The 19,747-nt window shown below is 40.0% G+C and overlaps 1 protein-coding gene across 7 annotated transcripts in view; it reads left to right on the top strand.

Annotated features, from left to right (window-relative positions):
• Nucleotides 1–435: 435 nt before the first annotated feature.
• The window catches only part of MND1 (meiotic nuclear divisions 1), a 43,671-nt gene continuing 24,359 nt past the window's right edge, over nucleotides 436–19,747 (top strand). For 2 of the 7 annotated variants that reach the window (XM_072863080.1, XM_072863081.1), the window contains exons 1-4: nucleotides 436–620; nucleotides 3,032–3,097; nucleotides 3,916–3,973; nucleotides 5,787–5,935. In XM_072863080.1, coding sequence (XP_072719181.1) covers nucleotides 618–620; nucleotides 3,032–3,097; nucleotides 3,916–3,973; nucleotides 5,787–5,935 — 276 coding nt within the window. In that variant the 5' untranslated portion in view covers nucleotides 436–617. Of the gene's footprint in view, nucleotides 621–835; nucleotides 1,093–1,225; nucleotides 1,354–3,031; nucleotides 3,098–3,915; nucleotides 3,974–5,786; nucleotides 5,936–10,603; nucleotides 10,692–12,265; nucleotides 12,474–14,779; nucleotides 14,894–19,747 lie in introns of those variants that run through there. The other 5 variants (XM_072863082.1, XM_072863083.1, XM_072863085.1 and 2 more) reach the window with 5 other exon arrangements.

Raw genomic sequence — 19,747 nt, 5'->3', positions numbered from 1 at the left:
GACAAAATAAGAACTTGAGAAGATTTTGCTGCAAAGCCTGGGCAATGCCAAATGCAAAACTTAAGTATAGCCCCTACGTCTTAACCCTTTCTCTGTAACTTGCACCACGTGTAACTCATGGGTCGGTCGTGACAGAAGTGGAGCTTTGCCTCCTTGCTTCACATGTCTACGAGTGCCTATGATATGCGTTTAAAAAAAAGCCACCCAAAAACCAAACGTCGTATTGTAATACATAAAATGCGAGAGAAGCAATAACCTGCTTTCTGGTACGGCAAGACTGCTTTATAAAAATGCAAAGTTCTATCCCTTGGTTGACTGCACAAAGTATAAAAACCAGAACATAACTTTACGCGCCTTTTTTTCTCCTTAATTTTATTCCACGGCGCACTGCGGCAGGGTCTGCCTCCGCACCGCTCCTCCCCGCCGCCCCACCTCGGCCCCGCTCGCCGCCTCAGCCGGGGAAGCTCGGCCGGCCGCGGCCCCGCGCAGCCCGCCAGGCGTTGCGGGGCGGGCGGGGCAGGCGGCGCTGCGAGCTGCGCAGGCGGCCTCCCGGCGGCCTTTTCCCTCCCGGTGGCGCCGAAATCAAACCGCGCCGCTCGCCCGCGCCGGTAGGCGACATGGTAAGCGGCGGCCGCGGCGGGGCCGGTCGCCCTCCTCCCGTTCTCGTTGGCGACGTGAGCTGAGGCGCGGTGCCGTGCCCGGGCCGGGCGGTTAATGAGGCTGCGGGGCCGCGGAGGGAGCGGCGCGGCGCGGGAATGGCGGCCGCGGCGCCAGTCAGGGCTGTGGGGAGGGGGCGGAGCAAGGCGGCCGTTGCTGCGGGTAACGGTCGCCTGCGCCTGGCCTTCCCTCCGCCCCTGCGGCGCTGAGGGAGAGTGGCGGGAGCTGCTCGCCTGCCGCAGGGCTGGCGTCCCCGGCGGCCGCAAGGCAGCGGCCGGACTCCCGGGCCCCTTGCCCCGCTCCTCCCGGCACGGGGAGGCAGCGCGGCTCCCGATAAGCACCCACGACGCCGGGTCTGGGGGTGTAGCGTTAGCATGGCCACGCCATTTTTTGTCTGGTTTCTTGGAAGAGCAGGCCCTGTAACTATAGCTTGAGGTGGGTACGGTGCCTGCTAGTCCCGCTGAGGCCCACAGGCAGGCCACGGGGAATGGGCGGCCGCGGCCATCCAGCTACCCAGGTGTGAACGGGCTGGGCCGCGGTTGTGTGGAGGTGGGTGCGAGCAGAAGGAATTGCCAGTGTGCCCAAGTGCGCTTAACAGCATTGCGTACCTGTGGCTACCTTCAGTTGTGCGAGCGACAGTGAAATTGCTATGCCTGGTGTGTTTTATATACCTGGTGTGGAACACCTGGCAAAGAGGTAGGAGAGGGACATCAACCTGAAAATTAATAACATGTTTAGAAAACACACTGATTTGTTACTTCTCTCTGTCAGAGTGCTGGTGTGAAACTTGGTGCCTGAGGGATGTAGCTAATAAGCACGTGCTTTCAGAAATGCTGCTTAAATTTCACATTGTGCGCATATGGGGTTTGCTCCTGTTGCTGCCGGTGGGGTTTGGGCTGTTTGGGAAGCAGGGAGAAAGAAGTCGAAGGTCAGTCTGTTTTCTGTGCATGCTCCTACTTGCGTGTACATGGCGGCTCCAGGTTCTAATCCTGCGACTGATGTCGTAGGAGACAGCTGTGATGTCAGTGCTGACATAGGGCATGTCTGGCTAAAGCAGAAGGGAGGAGACTTTAAAAAACTATTAATAGTGCTTTTGTTAAATATAATACTGAATTGCTTCTGTTCATGTCTGTGTGTTATTGTAGCTGCATAAACTAGTTTTTAAATTTATTTTTTGACATCTAAATCAATCTGGCCATTTTGCTCTTGATGCACCTTTTAAATTTTTTGCTGCCCTACACTACGATTTATTTAAGAAGGAGGCAGTAGTTAAGAAGTAAAAAATGGTATTGACTCCCTTCTGTCGGGGCTTGGAAACAAACCCAGGTTGTCTTTCTCAAAGCACTGTGTTATTAGACTCCCCACTTCCATTGACTCAAGGGCAACAATATTTATGCCTTTTTTTTAAAGGGAGACCTTTTTCTACCAACATCCTATTTTGCTCTTTTCTGTCCTTCCAGTTTCCTGTAGCCGCACACAGCAGTGCAGGGTCTCGCGGCCTGCAAAGCAGAGAGTGGGGCAAGGGGAAACATTCCTGATTCACCTTATGGCCACTGCTTTTGGGTTGTTGAGGACTATGCTAAACGCTATTAATATCATTCCAATTCCCTGTAAAGTATTTTATATCCTCATTTTACAAGGGGCATGTCAAAATAGTGTGTCTGAAAGTGATATTTCTCAATTTTGTATTACTGGTAGCAGTTTGCGAGTAGTCATTTCTGCCTGTTGCTTCTATTTCAATCCATGCTATTTACTGTTTGGTCACGCAACTGCAGAGAAAAGAAATAAAAGAAACACAGTTTTTAAAATGAAATTTTAAAGTTGGGTAGGAAATTTGAAGAAAGGCGTAGTACCTCAAAATGCGCTTTATCTCCTTAAAAAAACCTAAATGGCCAGCATCTCACACTAGTGTGTCTATATCACAAGATAAAAAACAATTCTAAACAAAACAACCAAAAGATTTTCCTTCTTATCTTTTTAAGAACTATTATACATTTGGGTGAGTTGCTGAGAATTGGTATAACTACACATTTTTAATCTAGTAAGGTAAAACAAGGAACTGTTTGGGTATGCCAAGAAACATTGAGGCTTGAGCTGGATTAGGTTGTGTGAAAGGGTGGCTCCAAATTTAGAATATAGATCTATCAGTGTAATAGATTGCAGGTGGATTAGCTTGGTGTAATGATTCTTTGGGAAGAAGTAGCTTATCTGAAAGTCTGGGGTTAGTGATAAGGTATTTTAAAGGATTTTTAGGATTTTGCCATATTTAAAGGATGGCAAATATAACTTAGAGGTAAATAGATTTGAATTCTGAGCAGATTTTAATTATTCAAATGGCTGAATGTGTTGGGGTTGGTTTCTTTTCCTGTTCTAGTCCAAGAAAAAAGGTCTGAGCTTTGAGGAGAAGAGAGTTCGCATGATGGAGATCTTTTTTGAAACAGTAAGTAACTTGTAATTGTCCCGCATTTACATCGGTGGGAAAACAGGTCCTAAAAGGAGCTTAATTGTAGATGTAGATCAGCTCTGTATATCCTGCTGTGCATTTCACTGATGCCCTGTGTCATCAATGTATAAGTTACAGGGACAGAGCTTGATTCATGTAGCTTCTGATCAGGTGGCTCGTCCCCAGGTGGAGCCAAGGCATGAAGATGCACAGGTGATGTTAAATGCTTCATGTGCTCCATATTCAAATCTTCTCATTTTGAGTCTGTTACCATAAGAGGGATAGCAAGAGATTAGGAAGTATCTCACTGCCATTTATGGGAGGAGGAAGAAATCTGAGAGTTAGAAAAAGATGAGAGAAGACCTGGAAGAGGTCACTGGGGAGAAGAAACCTGGAGATCCAGAAGCAGAGCAACAGTTATATTGGTGACATAAGTAAGTCACAGTGTTTCACCTATTAAAAAAATTATCATGACATTTGAGTACTTGAGCAGTGTGGTGCATCTGGCACTGACAATCTGACCTTGGCTCTGCATGCCCTAAGGGGTTTACAGTCTAACTTCAGGCAAAATACAGTGACTTTAGAGTACCAAAGAAAAGAACAGGGCTTGTTACAATAATAGTCTTTTTTTTTTTTTTAATTCTCCGAATGTTCTAATTCTGTTGAGGGATATGCAGCCTGTTCCCCTAGCAAAACATAAACATGCAATGTATTTCCTACTTGCTTTTGTTGGCATTGATTTAGTGTATAAAAAACCACTCAGGCTTAGATGATGCTGTCATTTGGAGCTAAAGTGTCTTTTATGTTTTGCACAGAAAGATGTGTTCCAGTTGAAGGATATAGAGAAGATTGCTCCGAAAGAAAAAGGGATTAGTAAGTGTTTACAAAAGTTATTTTGCTTGAGCCATTAATCATTTTTGGGACAGGTCATACAGTGTAAATTTTCCTGGCTACAATTTTAGGTTTGTGACTGTAATAATAATGGCAAAAATAGCTATAAAGGGAGACTAGTCAACGGCAGGGCAGTAGCATTAAAAGTGATATTAACAGCATACTCCTACCTCGGTTTGCTAATGTTTGTCACTTATGTAAGGTGTTAGGGCTAAAATGGGAGATTATTAAAATGTCACAGCTAACTCCAAGTTAACTACTAAAACATGGGATGGGGTTTTTCCTAGGACCTGAGATGCCTGACTTGCAGTGACTTTCAGTCTGTGAAATTGTTATGTGTACTTAGGTAGAGAATAGAGGATTCAAATGTCTGTCTGTAATGTCACAAATATCTTAAAACGCTAGTCCAGATGTACATGGTCAATGTTCTGTTGAGCTTTTCTCCCCAAAAAATGGCTGGACAGCTGTAACTGGAAGGGGTTTGTCTTTTCAATGAAAGCCTTCCTGATGAGATATATTGGTTTAGGATTAGGTCGAAGAGGATTTATCTTATGCTGCTGAGTTGTTTTATGTGTTCCTCATTCTGCTTCCTTCTATCTTCATTGACAAAAGGGGGACGAAGCATAATGTTTGCGTAGCTGCACTGTCCTTGACTAGCATACCTCTGTGGCCCTGCAAGAGTAAATGAACTTGTTGAAAGAACTGCAGACATATGTGAATATCGCAAAGCAGTGTTTTTCAGTTATGTCAGCAGCTAACAGGCACTCATAGGCTTCTGAAGAGATGTGATGCTTTCTTGATTGGTTTGTCAATGTATATGTTTAATTGTAATTTGCAGGAAGAGGATGCAAAACAGTAAATACAAGCAATGTAATTTCATATTTAAAAATCTGGAGTGTAGAGTTTCTAAAACCATTAAACACCTTTGAATAGTCCAAATTCATCCTGCCTCTGAATATGAAGGCATTTAGCCACACAATCCAAGCCCCAGTTATTCTGAAAAGAAAAACATCTAGCCTGTGGAGGTGCCCCAGTGCATCTAGCCTATAGCTTCCAAAAGATGGGATGTTCCTGATCTGGGATGCCCTTAGACTTGAAATTGAAAGTCAGACACTGAAAACCATTAATGAGCTCAAAAGTCTTTGTATCTGCAACGCTTGAGGATAATAACTACTACTGTGCTTTGTTGAACAGGTATCATTTTTAAAATGGTGAATTATACCACACATTGGCTAGAAAATAAGCAATTATGTTCAGAAATGTTTTGGATCCTTCTGACTGCAGATGACTTTCTGTATTGGAACTGAATATAATCAAAAGTAAAATCTGCCCCTCCTGAGTCTGTAGCCAGATGGCATTAGTGCCTCTGCTGCTGTTTAATGCTTTGATAAGCATTACGAAGTGAAATGTAATTATGCTCCTAATCAAGAAATTGTAAGTTAATCCATGTTAGAATTACAATTGCAAGACAACTTCTCAAGTACCCTCTCATGAGTTTATTCTGGTATTGTACTGTAATATGCATGTATGTTTTATGATACTCATGAGCGGTGTTTTACAAACATCTGGTAGCAGACTGTATAGAATAGCAGCCTTTATGTATAAACTGCTGATTTTGAAGGGACTCATTCCTCCAAGTGAAGCATCAGGCATGGTGTCCTCTTGACATTGTCCAACTAGCTGACATTATAGTAAAACATTCATACAGATGATGTAGATGATGGCTTATGGCATTCATAATTCTCCATAGTTTAGATGCTATGCAGTTCTAATTTGATGTTTTTGCTTTTATTAGCCTCGATGTCAGTGAAAGAGATTCTACAAAGCTTAGTTGATGATGGCATGGTGGACACTGATAGAATTGGAACTTCCAATTATTTCTGGGCTTTTCCAAGTAAAGCTCTTCATGCCAGGAAGCGTAAATTGGAAGAATTGGAGTCTCAGGTAAATCTGTTTTAAAGTTGCTTTTTCCTTGTACTCTCTTGTCATTCTTTTTCGTATCGTGCTCTCTCACGTGTGCATATGTGCATGTGCACACACACGCACAGGTTTTACTGTAGGAACCATCTGGCACGCGTAGTATGACGTTCTTTCTCCTTATCTTGCTATCACTTCAGAAAAGTTTTGGAGGTTGTTCTTGTTGGAACTTGAGAAGACTTCTTGCCTACTTGCTGCTGAAAGCATGTTATTCATGATGCAAAACATCATTTAAGGACTTCCTCTAAATATTTAGGCAGCATGTGCTTTTACGTGTCTTTTGTATAATGTAGGCCATTATGTGGTAATGATCTAAAAGGCATGAGAGGACTGAAATGGATATCCCAAGTAAATGTGGCAATGGTTTCTACTTATAGCCATTGTGCTTTCCTGTCTGCTTTTATCAGTAGCTTCATTTGTGAGCACTCGCATAATCCCATATTGCACTTTTATTAGAAGAGAAGAGCAAATTGGTCATGATCTTCTGCAGAAGAGCAAGGCATCTTTTGTTGCAACACTGCTGTTCTATTGATCTGGTTCTTTCCTACTTTTAGGGAAGTGTCTTTCTTGCTTCTTTTAATTGGAGTGGGAAAGCATCTATTCATCAGTTTATTTGCAACTGGAGTACATGATAACAAGATCAATAAACTAGCTTTATGGTCTGATTGCACCACAACACTGCCAACTTTTCCCATGCTTATTTAGCATTATGTCCATTCATCAAAGAATCATTTGAATTAATGCAAAATTATTGGTAGCATCTGAACATTTTTACAGACATTATTTTCTTCAGGCATAGCTCTGGTGTCATTGTTGCTATCTTATGTACATACAGCGTTGTCAACTTCAGCTACTACTTTAAAGCTCCAAATTAATGGTATAAAAACATGCTTTTTTTCCCCAACATGAATTGAAAAAGCAGTTTGTGACTCTGAAGACTTTTCACCAAAGCAGATTAAATAGCCTGATCAATGCAGTTGAAATTGCTCATTTATGCATAGAGTGTAGTGTGACCAGCTGAGAGGTAACCTTGTCAGTTATCCCTTGCTACGCTGTCATTGCTCATAAATCTCAGTCATTACTAAACTGAAAGAGTCCAGTCCACGGTTCTGTTTTAACCAACATAAGATCATTTCCCTTTGCCTTGAACATTTTTATTACTGACCTGGGTGCTCTAGACGGCTATCCGAAGGCATTTTGTGTGTCTGCTTGCGTGGATCTGGCAGAGGGAGGAGAGTATTGGTACTCTGTCTCATGCCTGATGTATCTGCTGTAGTTTTCAAGATCATGAGTAAGGCTTGCTTGAACTTTCACTTCCTTTCTCTTTATTCACTAATTCATGTAATTCTTACGAGCCAGTGATACATTCAGGGGTCTGTGGCAGTAAGAAGGAATACTGCAGTCCTTCCCATCATTAACTGGAACTGTGTATTGACAACCTTTCAGGCAGGTGCTTTGGATGAATTGGAAAGTCCTGCTTGAGAGCTCCTGTGGTACTGTATAGGTCATCATAGGACTCTCTAATTTCAGGTTCTGCCACTGACTTGCTCTATGTTTTGAGTAACTTTCTCAGCATCTCAGATGACCTATTAGTATCACGGATATAAACTGTACCTTGTGTGTACTGAGACTTGGCTAATATTAAGTTCTCCCACTGACAATTTTGGCCTGTCCTCTATCGCCTTTGTTTTCAGAACTCAAATGAGTGCAGACATTAAAAACTTCCTCAGTTTAGCTGGATATGCTTGTACTATTTTCAGGCATGGACTTAGTCTGGCATGACTGGGCTTAAATTCATTTTTATTGACTGGTAGTAACAATACACAGCTTCCTACTCCAGTGATGTTTCGTTTGTCTGAAACAGGAGATCAGTTTAACTCTGCACTGACTTGGAACTGAGTAACTTTCCTGGTAAAGTTACTCAACTTACATTCACACAAGTTTTAGACCAGGCTGCTTACTCTGCCAGGACATAAATGCCAACTGAGCAATTGAACAAATACATGCCAAAACTCCTGCTTTGTTCACCGAACACCCTGGTGCCACTGTCTTGTTGAATGCAAATGATTTGCTCCTGGATACTTTCTGTTTTTGTCCATGCTGCATATTATAGCCAAGTAGTTGAATTAAGGAGTTGATATTTGTTCTATTTGCTCTTGGGCCCAGTCCCATCATTAATTTTAAAGACAATTGATCAAGCAGGTCTCTGGCATACCCTGATGAATATCTTCCTTGGAATGTCTTGCAGAATCTGCCTAATGTGCTCCACCATAAATATCCAGCGGTTATCTACAAACATATGCTGTACTGCTTTAAATGTACTGTTACATTATTAAACATAAACCCATCTATTATTATGGAATTATAATAGGCATGCAGTTATTGTGTTGTAATGTTATTTTATGGTTATTTCTGTGTAGGAAGTAAACTATGCTGATATAAACAGTTTTGCAATATAAAACTGTTCCAGTTGAAAGGAATAGTTTTGTTACCAGACCCTTATGTGTAAATCCAAGTCCTGCTCCTAACATATGGGGTTACTGATATAAGAGCTCTTGTCAGACCATGTTATGAGTCCTTAAACATACTTATATTCATTACCTTGCTTTTCTGATGAGCATGGAAATGTTTCAGCATTTCAGTGAAAAACATTTTCACTAGCTGAAAATAACTTCTCTGTTGACACAGTGGAAAGGTGGCATTTTCAATGAATAGCGCTTTGAACATTTTTACAAGATAACAGATTCTGTGTGTGAGTTCAAATTAGCTATTTTAGTGTTTGTATTCTTCTTGATGTGAACACATACAGATTTTCTTAAGGGTTTCTAAATCCAGTCACTGAGTATCACAAAACTTCTTGTCAGAACATGCAAAGCAGAGAAAAAAAGTAAGCTATTGTACCATTTCTGTTGCACGTTGCCTGTCTTTGATCATTCCTGTATACAGCTTGTGGCGTGCTGAGAGACATGTTTTCTTTCTGTGTCGTGTCCAGATCCCTTGTTAACTACATGAGTTGGTGTCTTTCTTCAGCAGTTGAAAGCCGGAATCAAGCCACCTTACTTAGAGCAGAAGTTTAAAAATCTAGCAGTTAGTTCATATTGCAATTAAAGCTTTTTACCAGGAGGCAATCCCTTTGTTTGCCGAGGGCGTGGGTAAGCAGTGAAGGGAAAGGGGTGATCCCAAATGCTGAACTGAGGCATTTGAAAATTATGTGGAGGAACAGAACAAGCTTCTCCATGATGCAAATTCTCCTGTTAATTCATAGCACTGAGGCTTATGTTTGACAAGTTAGGCCTGCTACGGGACCTTTTTGCCTGCATACATTGGTACTTCGTAATGTTTTAGCAAAGTTGCTCGTAGCTCCCTGCACCTTACAGAGCTTGTGATAGTGGGGAGGCTGGTTTAGGAACTGTTCCTGAAACAAAATTTTTGTTTCAGATTTTTTAGTGATTATTGAGCTACACCTCAACTTGGAGACTCAGTAGCAAAGAAGTCTGACTCAGTATTTATGATGAAGAGCAAGCCAGTTTTGTCTGGATATTTAAAGTTACACCTCACAGTGGTTGTGTATACCCTACATTTTTTTTCACAAAGGATTTATGTCATCAGTGTGATCCCCTTGTGCAGAGATATGGCAATTAAAAACAATGCTTGAAATAAAGTTTCTGTTGACATAGCTTCCCCCTCCCTCCCCATCTTTCAACTTGCCTTTTGTGGGAGCACGTGTTTGGAGAGGGCTACTAACCCCTGAACTGACATATGTGGGTTACTGTTTGGACTTCTTCCTGTTTTTCTGAAAAGCAAGGACAGTGAATATCTTTAGTTTGTGTAGCATCTGCTGCAATTTTTTTCTCCAATAACTCACGGAGTAAAAATTGCTAAGTAGGTCCCTATGGATTTTGTATTTATTTGTTTTGCAGTGGCATGGCTGCTCTTAAAGGTTTATGCCTTCTGCCAGATGCTTATTCTTCACCTCTTGGTTATGCTTATGCAGTTGTGAATTGGACCACAGAAAAAGTAAAAGATGTTGGAAGTTGCATTTTGGTTAGATGGGTTTATAGTTGCATCAGTACAGCTATGAGATGGTTAAACTAGAGCAAGGGTGTGGATTGAGAAGTATTGTTTTAACAAGGTTTATAAGTGGAGAAATTTTTAATGGAACTTCACCTTTGTTGAGAGAACTGTGGAAGCTTTACTGAGAGGGCGTTCATTGGTGGGGTTTGGTGGTGGTTTTTTTTTCCCTTCCATAAGAAAAGGTGGAAGGATGCAATTTTATTCTTTATCAATATTTTCCTGGAAGTCAGATTCTGAAGGTTTGAATTGCCTATGATCAATTATATTTTGACAAAACGAGATGTTTATTCTTGGCATAACGATACTGGAAGCTTAGGGGTTTTATTAAACTAATGGTGAATTTGACCTATGTAGTGTAAGCAGAAAGATCATCATTTATTGATGATTCTGCTGCCTTTTGTTGATTTCATAGCGTGCATAAAATGAGGAGACTGGAGATAAGCAACTCCAGCATGTTAATCACAGTCATGTTCAGTCTCAGGCAAGAGCTGCTAATATATTTCATACAATTAGGCCCCTTGCATATTTGGTTTTTGTACTGTTCTGATGTATGTGTCGCTACAGAAAGGATATGAATGTGAAGGATATGTTACCTGCTGAAGAAGAGAAGGCACATATGGAACCAAAACCTTGACAACAGTTTTATCAGGTAGGAAATGGCGTATCAGTGAGTGAGGGAAATAGAAACCTTTCTGATGTAACCTTAGTATAAACAGATTCAGCTTCGATTTTCTTTCATTTTTTCGTCTACATCTTTAGTAAAACACTTGCAACTGTGCTGTCTGTTTTAGGTAAGGTGAATTAATCCTTGTTTGCATTTTGCTTTATAGTGGCTTGAATTAAGTATTAATTAAAGTAACTAGTAACAGTGAGGCCTTTTTCACCCAAGGACTGACGAGTCAGCAAACCACAACCCTCAGAAGCCGTAAGGAGTGTACCATCTCTCCAGCACATTGTCTGCCATAGCCAGCGTGAGTGCGGGGATCTCAGCTGGAGTTGCACAGGGCAGGTTTAGTACTGACGCTGCAGGGCTTAAGGGAGGCAGAAGCAATATCAGTGATCCTTGGTGACATTGAAGAGTGTCTGGCATTCAGTATGCCAGGGATATATGCTTGAACCATAAGGTCATAGAGGAGTGCCACAGCATAATATAATATTTTTAACAGATAGGGATGTGAAATACCAAGCTCTTCAAAGATCTTGCAGTTGTTAGTGTAACTATTGACAGTGCTGTGTGCACTGTAATTCAGTAGCTTGGGGAAACAACCATTTTAGTTCCCTTCCCCAGTCTGGTTTTGTGACAGTTCGTTTCACTGTTGAGTTCAAAACCGTTCATCTCACTGTTTTATTGTTGATTGTTGCACTTACCTTATTTCTCATGACGTTGCTTTCTTGTGGGTTATTCTTTTGTATTCTTAGGCTTTGCAAGGGAAAGTTTAACAGCAAACAGTATTATAGCTGCTGTTCCTTCTGAGACTGAGAGCAGGATGGTGTCACCTTGTACTGCAACAAAAATGAAGCACAGTCTTTTTAGAGCAGGATACAGGATGGACTTTTTATGCCATTCCCTGTGCTTGCTTCAAGATACATGTGAGCAACAGAGACTTGGGGAGAGTTTCTGGCAATTTTTTTTTCTCCCACTAAGTATTGGATTGGGCCAGTGTTAATTAAGATGGAAGGGAGTAGTTGATGTTTCATTCCTTAAATCCCTGCCCTAGGGTTTGTAAGAGGAGGGATTTTCACTTCCCATGACTCATGTATTGAGCCAGAGAAAGAATTTAGAAGTCAGTACCTCCTAACTCTCCTTTGGCAGTCAGTTAAAAAAAAAAAACAAAAAACAAAAAAAAACCAACCACAAAACAAAAAAACCCAGGAATGAACTTGTCGAAATAGAGTGACTTCACATGTACCAAATTGTTTGTACTTATAAGCATTGAAATATGAAAAGAGAAAGGATTTATTTTGTTTAAAAAAAAAAACAAAAACCTCAGGGAATGCTATATTAGGAAATCCTTTTGTTAGGAATGCACATTGTTTGAAAATAGTTAATGGAAAAAAATAATCATATTGGTGAGTAATCTGGCTTGAAGCCTCCTGGAGATGTTTGACAACATAACTAAAAGTAGAGAAGCTTTTATGTTCAGAATGCACCCAGAAAATTTTGAGTTTTAACCATCAGAAAGTTGTTTCAAGATGCAACTTGGTTTATTTCTATCCTTTTAGACAGATATATTTTTCCTCCTCAAATACTGTGACTGGATTACTGCATGGAAAGTTGCTGAATAGACACTGCTTGAGATCACTGACTGAAGCACAAGAAACTTGTACTGTCCACGTTGTTTCAGCCTGAGCAGCCTCCTCCTTGATCCAATTGACTCACTCAGTTGTCAGTGTATTTCCACACAGTTCGGAGATTGATTCTGGACTGCAAGTAGGTACAATTGCTCAGAGGTGGCTGGCTTAAAGTAATCAGTCCGGAACTGAGGTACAAATCCATGGAGATGACAGATGTTCAGTGAGGAGTAACAGGCCTGATAGCGCTTGGAGTCGGGTGACGTTGCTGAAGATGCCAGGCAAGATGTGTATCCTGGCTGGTGCATTGAATCAGCCAGGAAGTGCCTGTGGGACCTAGTGCTGTGAAGCAGCTTTTTGTATTGCTTCATACCAGTGTCCTCAGTAGATGGTGTATCAGCCTTTAACAGAGCTCCTTACACATTTCAGATCTCTATTTCAATTTTCAGCCTCTGTCGATGGTTTTGAATGCAGGGTCTCACTTCTTTTTCTCCTTGTGGCAGTGATGGGCTATCCCTAGAGGTGCACGTGCAACACCTTTGGAATCCATGGCCTAATGCTTTTGATAGAACAGTTTATGTTTTGGTGCAAGATTTTCACATTATCAATTGAATAGCTGTAGCAATTCATTATTCAGTATGTTTTTAAAAATACATTTTTCATTTATTGAACATAAAGGACTTGCATGCATAAAGTGTCTTAAGGTTTATCATGATGTTAAGCTTTGCTGAAATACCTTTTAGAAAAGCTTAAGGCTATCTTTTTAGTATGAATTTTATGAATGTTAGGGAATAGATAGTGTGGTTAAAGAATTGTCCTCTGAAACCAGAAGTACATCAGTACTTTTGCAACTAAGGCATGTGACTTGTGTTAGGAATTATTTATTTAGCCATTTTTCTCTAATATGTATGCTTACAATTTAATTTTATTAGGTTGCAGAAAAAGTAATAAATTGTCCCTTTCCAGGAAAAATAGAAGTCTAATTGCTGAAGAGTTCTCTCTTTTAATGCCCACTGTAATATATAGGCAGGATCACAGTGTGTTGACTAAGTAGTTACGGCAGTCTTCCCACATCCAGACTGGGCCTTCCGTTTTCCTTCATATTTGAGGGCATCTCATTAGCTTTCTACTTTACTTATTTATTCTTCCTTGGTTTGGCCTGGCTGTTTGGATAATCTGCAGCCCCATTCTGCTGGGTGATTCCATTCCCTTCTGCCTTACTCTTTCCTGCCCCCCCCCCCCCCCGCCCCATAATGGCTCTCCCAACAGAGGCAATTAGTGACCCCTCCCTATTTTCAGCCTGCAGCCTTTCACAGACAGTCTACAGCCTTTCACATTTTCTTTGAAATAAAGGACTAGACACATAAAGAAATGGCCAACTGTGAGGCTGGTATGGTATGACTAGCTAACTCCATACCATCCACTGGGAGTTGGAGCAGTAAGAAGTATCCTAAAAGCAAGGGGCTGAGAATTTGCATCATTTAAACACTGAGAGTGTGTTGATTATATCTATGCTTATTTGTTTGTTGATCCTGTAAAGCTTATTCCCTGGATCAGTCTCCTGGAATACGCTAATAAAGTTTTATTTGAAGCAGTCCAGGGTTTTTGTTACCTCTTTGCATCTTGCATTTAAAAAACGTTGATGTCTTGAAATTATTCTGAATTTAGTAAGTCCTAAAATGTCCAGCAGAGAATACTCTTCTAATGCTGTAACTTATTAGAGCCTTCTGGAATTATGTTTAATGGCATGCTACAAAGCCCTGGAGGGTATGCTTAGTTACTGCTGTCATGGCAGACTTCTAAAAATACGGTGCTCTGGAGGCTTCTGTTAGAATTAAGCAACCTCATAATTTGGTGTTCATTAGTTGAATTTCATGCTTTTCCTTTTACTAGCTGTTAATATGTAACTAGATTGATGGCAACTGTGAAGTGTAGGTTTTCCTTTCCTGCCTTCTTGATGAGCATAAGCTAAAATTGGCATGATTTAAGAGCAGGTTTTTTTAAAAAAGCTGGCTCTGTAGTAACTGTAAAGATTATAAAGTGGGTTTGAAGGAAGAATCCTACTACATTAAAAAAGATGTATAGTTACTGTGCCCCAGTAGTGTATATTATATATTAATTCTGATGTAATGCAGGAAAAAATACTAGCTTTTTCTAACAGTGTTTTCTGTGAAACTGTGAATTTTTTAGGTAATGTCATCACACAGTTTACCTTTCCTTTTTAAAGAGGCTTGCATACTGGCTGCCGGCTCCATTCCTGACATTGCAATGAAACCGTTGATCTGAAGTGCAAAGAAATTGGGAATAAACAGAAGCCTAGTCAAATCTGGCACAGATGCAGCCCTGCACATCTCCCCATGCCCCACAGTAGGCATGGCAGGTGTGAGTGACAGTTCAGCACATCAGCAGAAACCCATCATCCTGGGAAAGTTTAAAGGCTTAGATGTTCTGTGCTGTCTGGCAAACCTGTACATTTGCCTCTGCTGTAAGGCCAGGAGCTTCCAGCCTGGGGGTAAGGTGGAGGCAATACTACTTTCAAAGCTGGATTTGATGGAAATGGTGAGTTGTAATCTTATGTAATTTGACTTTCACCTTAAAATTTTGTCATTAAATTAATATAGCATATCTTATTTCAGAAAATTAGCATGCATGCAGAAATAAAAATACTAGCATGCGATTATATGTCTCACTTCATAGCATTTTCCTCTTCTGAAAGGAATGAAATAAAAACAATTAAAAAACAGAGTATAAAACCAAAATGTGAGAAGTTAGTTTGAAGCAGGGAGACTTTAGAGGAAAGGTCGGTCTTGTCATAGTCAAACAGCTCATTATTGTTGAACACATAGTAGTTCCATGAAAGACTATTTTTTGTATCAGGAATTTGAGATGACTTGGTTATCTGTCTAAGCATTACTTAAAAATGACGAAACTGGCATGAAGAGTGAATATGTAAGAGTTCTGTCAAAACTCTGAAATTTGATAGATGTATTTTACTGAGGCTTTTTATTTTACTGATAATACCTCAGTCTAGAATTTGGGCTTTTTTTGAAGTCTGTGGAATAAAGTTCTGATTTGTTTTTTGTAGTCTTCAGGCTGAACTTGAGGTCAGGCAATATCGGATGAATATTGTGTTTTAACTTGGGACTGTCTGTGCTTAGTCCCTGCAGGCATTGTCAGTATACGGCCCAGCTGGTTAGGATAGCAATCTTTAAAAGCCCTTTATGGAAAAATTAGAACTTTTTGTCTTTCTCTCCCTTTCTTTCCAAGGGAAAATATTTTTCAATGTTCTTTCTTGCCTTGAGACCTGTTAACTATCACCTTGGACTTCGTAGGTTTAGTAAATACACTAATGTGCAGTAACAAGCATCCTTCATGTCCAAGTATTAGAATTTTCTGTCAGTCATGCGAATGCCTTTTGGCTCTTTCAGCTTTCCCTATTAGACTGCTTGCATTTGTGAAACAGGGTTGAAGAATGAGGCATTTCAGTGCTTTTTTAAATTATTTTTTTTAATTAGGTTGATTGGGCATACTTGGTATTTGTATCTGAGTAGACAGCCATCTGTCCCTCAGGTCGTGCCAATTATGCCAACTCTGAAAGCAGCCAGAGAAATTCAGTTATTTCATTCAGCCTGCACAACTGTTTCTTTCACCTTTTGTCTGTTAAGGAGATTGGCCTGGAGTGGTTATTTTCTGTTGCATAACTAATACTTACCAAATGGTGTTGCAAATGAATGAAGCAAAAACAAAAGCTCATGGCAAGATATCTCTAAGTAAACTTTGACTAAACTACTATGGCAAATCTAAAAAGATGGAAAATAATTGAATTGAAAGCTACTTTTAATGTAGAGGTGTTTACTGTATAGTAATAATCTTTAAAATAACTGCAACTAGCAATATAAGGTTTGTACAGGGATGGGTGAAGGTTCCAGTGGAGGGCAAATTCCTCATTTGTTTCTTCTGGATACCCTGCATGTTTGTTTTCTTTATCCAAAAGCAATCGCAGGAAGAAGGACTCATCTCATACTCAACATGACCTGAGAACAGAGCCATGTCTAATTTACCGTGTGATATTTCAGTCTCACTCTCATGTCTTAGTGTGCTAAATAAGTCAGGATTATAGGCCTAAATTTAATCTTGAAATACAAAATGGATTGTGTTTGTGGGAGGGGCATGTAAATCAGTATTACCCACATAAATACTCCAGCAAAACATATAAGTACTGCTTATGAGTGCAGAGATCTATCTTCAGAATTCTTTTTTTTTTTTTTTTTTTTTTGAGAATCTTTATAGTGCTGTGTTGGACAATTGTGTGGAGAGTCAGATATTTGTTTAGTTAGTTCCCTGAAAAAACCTTCACTTACTTAGCTTGAGTGTCTGATACTATTTTTTTTTATCACTGACATAAGTTACAATCCAAAACTAAAAAATACCCACTTGTTACCTCTTCAGTACTTCTTTAAAAAGATAGAACTTGTACACTGGCAGAATTAATAGCACGATATTTTGGAACAAGTGTTACTCACTTAAAAGAATCAGTGCACCAGCCCTTCATTTTGAATAGCAAATTTAACTTGTTTTGGGTCTCCTTTTTCTCCAGATTATATTTATTCCCTACCTTCTGTCAAGTTTTTGAACTGACTCTTTCAAAAATTGCATTAAAATGAAGTAATCTTTTTATGGTGAAATTTTAGCATGCATAAAGAGAAGAGAGTTCTTGTATTGAACATTTCTCCAGTATACCTATAATGGAGTATTTAAGAAAAAAAAAAATTATTGTGAGTACAGAAATATGGTGGGCCCTAACTCTGTCTCTTCTCTTTTTCTGCAGTCTATTTCCCATCCATTTTATGGTGTTCTCTTGCTGAAAAAATCTTGTTGTCTATTCTTTGATTTCAGAGTTAAAAATTCTTATTCTATATTGCTTTAATCTCTGCTCTTGTTCTTACCCGTATTTGTTGAACCATGCAGTCTCCCAGTTGCTTCTCTCATGCTCCTTCTAATTCCCTGCTTCATATTGCTGAAGTGACTTGTAATGACTTGGGGTAAGACACTGCATGTTTCTTTTCTCTTCCTTTCACAAATGTTAAAAGAAAAAGGTCTTTTAGTTGTATTTACATAACAAGTGTGTGTTTGCTGTCTGTGCTTCACTTAGAGTACATCACATCCCTGACTAAAGTCCAAGTGAACCTGGGACCTGCTCCTCTTGTAGTTCAGTTCACTGGATGGGTTATATGCAAAAATGGCATTTCACAAGTGGTACACAGGCATCCTGAGAGCAGAGCAGAAGTGACAATACTGCAGTTCACGGTAGTACTCTCTAGTCTGCTGTAAGCATAATTAGCTGACTTAAAAGTTTACTTCTGTGTATTTGAAGGCCCTGGCAAATATGTATTTGTGACTGTATATGTAAAATAAATAGTTGTATGCTTACTTTGTATAGCACTTTAGAAAGAATTCTGCACATTGATGTGCCCCTTTTTTTCCTCTCAAGTTTTATTGTTTTAGTCAACAGTGACTGCTGAGCAGTTTCTTTTAGTAATGTTCTATGCCTTTCTTTTAACACAACAGGTCTGTTTTCAATATTTTCAGATTGTTCTTTGGCTGTTAATCTTTGTATTTTTACTCTCTATATATTATTAGTCTGCTTTCTGGCTTCAAATTTTTTTTATCTTTCTTTAAAATCTAGAGGAATGCTTTGAAGTAATTTCTCTCCATGCCTTCTGTCAATTCTGTTTAAGTTTTTCAGTGGTGGGTTAGGTTTAACATAGGAAAGAAATACACCCATCTACTGCAAATGTCACCCTAAAACTCTTTAACTGCTTTTGTTTAAGCTAAAAGCAAACAAGCCCTTGCTTCTGGCCTGAAACAAAGCATAGTGAGCTTCAAAGCCAAAGTAAATAACTTTGCAAAGCTACAAACAATTAAAAAATGGATGTCTTGAATTCTTCTGTAGTGCCGCAGTGTTCACAATAGCAGTAGCTTTTAATACCATTTTTGGTTGAGTCTTTTGGCTGAAAGAAAACTGAGCGTATGATATTTCTCTTTAAGACCATAATGACAGTGGGATAACAGCTGTGAATGCTCTTGGTGGTTAGCATATGAGACCTTGGTTTGATTCTTGTCCAGTGTACATACTAGGGTCTGTGTTTGCATGGCTTACACCAGGTTCATAGATATTTTAATATGCTAGGGAGACAAGCTACATGTTTGGTGGGATATTGGTGGTTAGAGTGGTTAAGAACGAGGAACCAGAAGGAATACAACCAACAAAAACTTTTGCTGGAGAATAAAAATCCAGTCGTGTAGTGCTAGGACAGCATCAGGCAGGTTTTGAGAAGGAAGAAAACTGAAACCTGCTGCTGTTGTGTGTCAGGGTTAAATGTTCCTCTTCTAAATGTGTATCACCTACTTGCCAAAGTGGAACCCTAGTAATAATGCATGCATAGTATATTATAAATTACCTGTGTCCATCTGATCTGTATCCTTTAATACAAACCAGACCCCAAGGCCTGTGTTGGAACTGATTGTTATCATCAGCACCTAGCACACACAAACACAAATGCAACATGCTGCACAAATGTATAGCTAAACATTGTGAGACCTTTGCAAAGCAAGAAGGAACATCCCTTTGGGGGACTTGAATTAGTGTCGAAGCTAGGCCAGTGGTCAGTTAATTGACCGTGGTGGTCTGTAAAATTAAAGGAACTGTTTCCCAACTCTCCTGTTTTATAGATGCTAGTTAGTTACTTCATTAATCTGTCATCTTGTAGGCCCCCACCATGTTTTGCAAACACTGAAAATGCTCTTGTGGATAATTTTTTTTACTTTTTAACTTTTAATTATTTAATCTCCCCTCCGTCTTTGAACAGCTTTACCCTAGGTGACATTTTTCCAGCTTTCTTGCATCTTGCTTAATCATGTGCTGATTCGGAGCAGTCAGACAGACTGGAGACACAAGACGTTCTAATACAGTAGAATATCTCTTTCTGTACTTGTTTTCCACACCTGGTTGGTTACACTTGTGGCAGAAGGTTGTTCATGTGTCAGACCAGACATCTCTCTTGAAACACAGAGGGGAGACAAGAAGTAGCTTTTTCTCCAGATCATTCTCACTCCTATTGTCAGGAGTCAGATTTCTCTCAGGGTGGTTTATGTTCCTTGAGAAATTATTTGCCAATTCCCTTGAAAAATGTCCCAAGATTGCTCCAAGGATTGAAATCTTCCATTTGCTACTGTGCTCCTTTGCAACCAGGCTTTTCTACAGCTGGTGAGTAGGAAAGTTAAGTCACTGTATTTGGCCAGATGTGATCCTCTGCTGTCATACATACACAACACTTGCAAATTCTGCTTTTTCTTTTTCTTTTAATACCCTAAATCCTATCATCTGCCATTTGCCCTTACCTCTCAATTAAG

Source organism: Ciconia boyciana, chromosome 5 (genome assembly GCF_034638445.1).
Source record: "Ciconia boyciana chromosome 5, ASM3463844v1, whole genome shotgun sequence".
Lineage (NCBI taxonomy): Eukaryota > Metazoa > Chordata > Aves > Ciconiiformes > Ciconiidae > Ciconia > Ciconia boyciana.
This window is presented reverse-complemented; position numbering and strand designations above follow the sequence as displayed.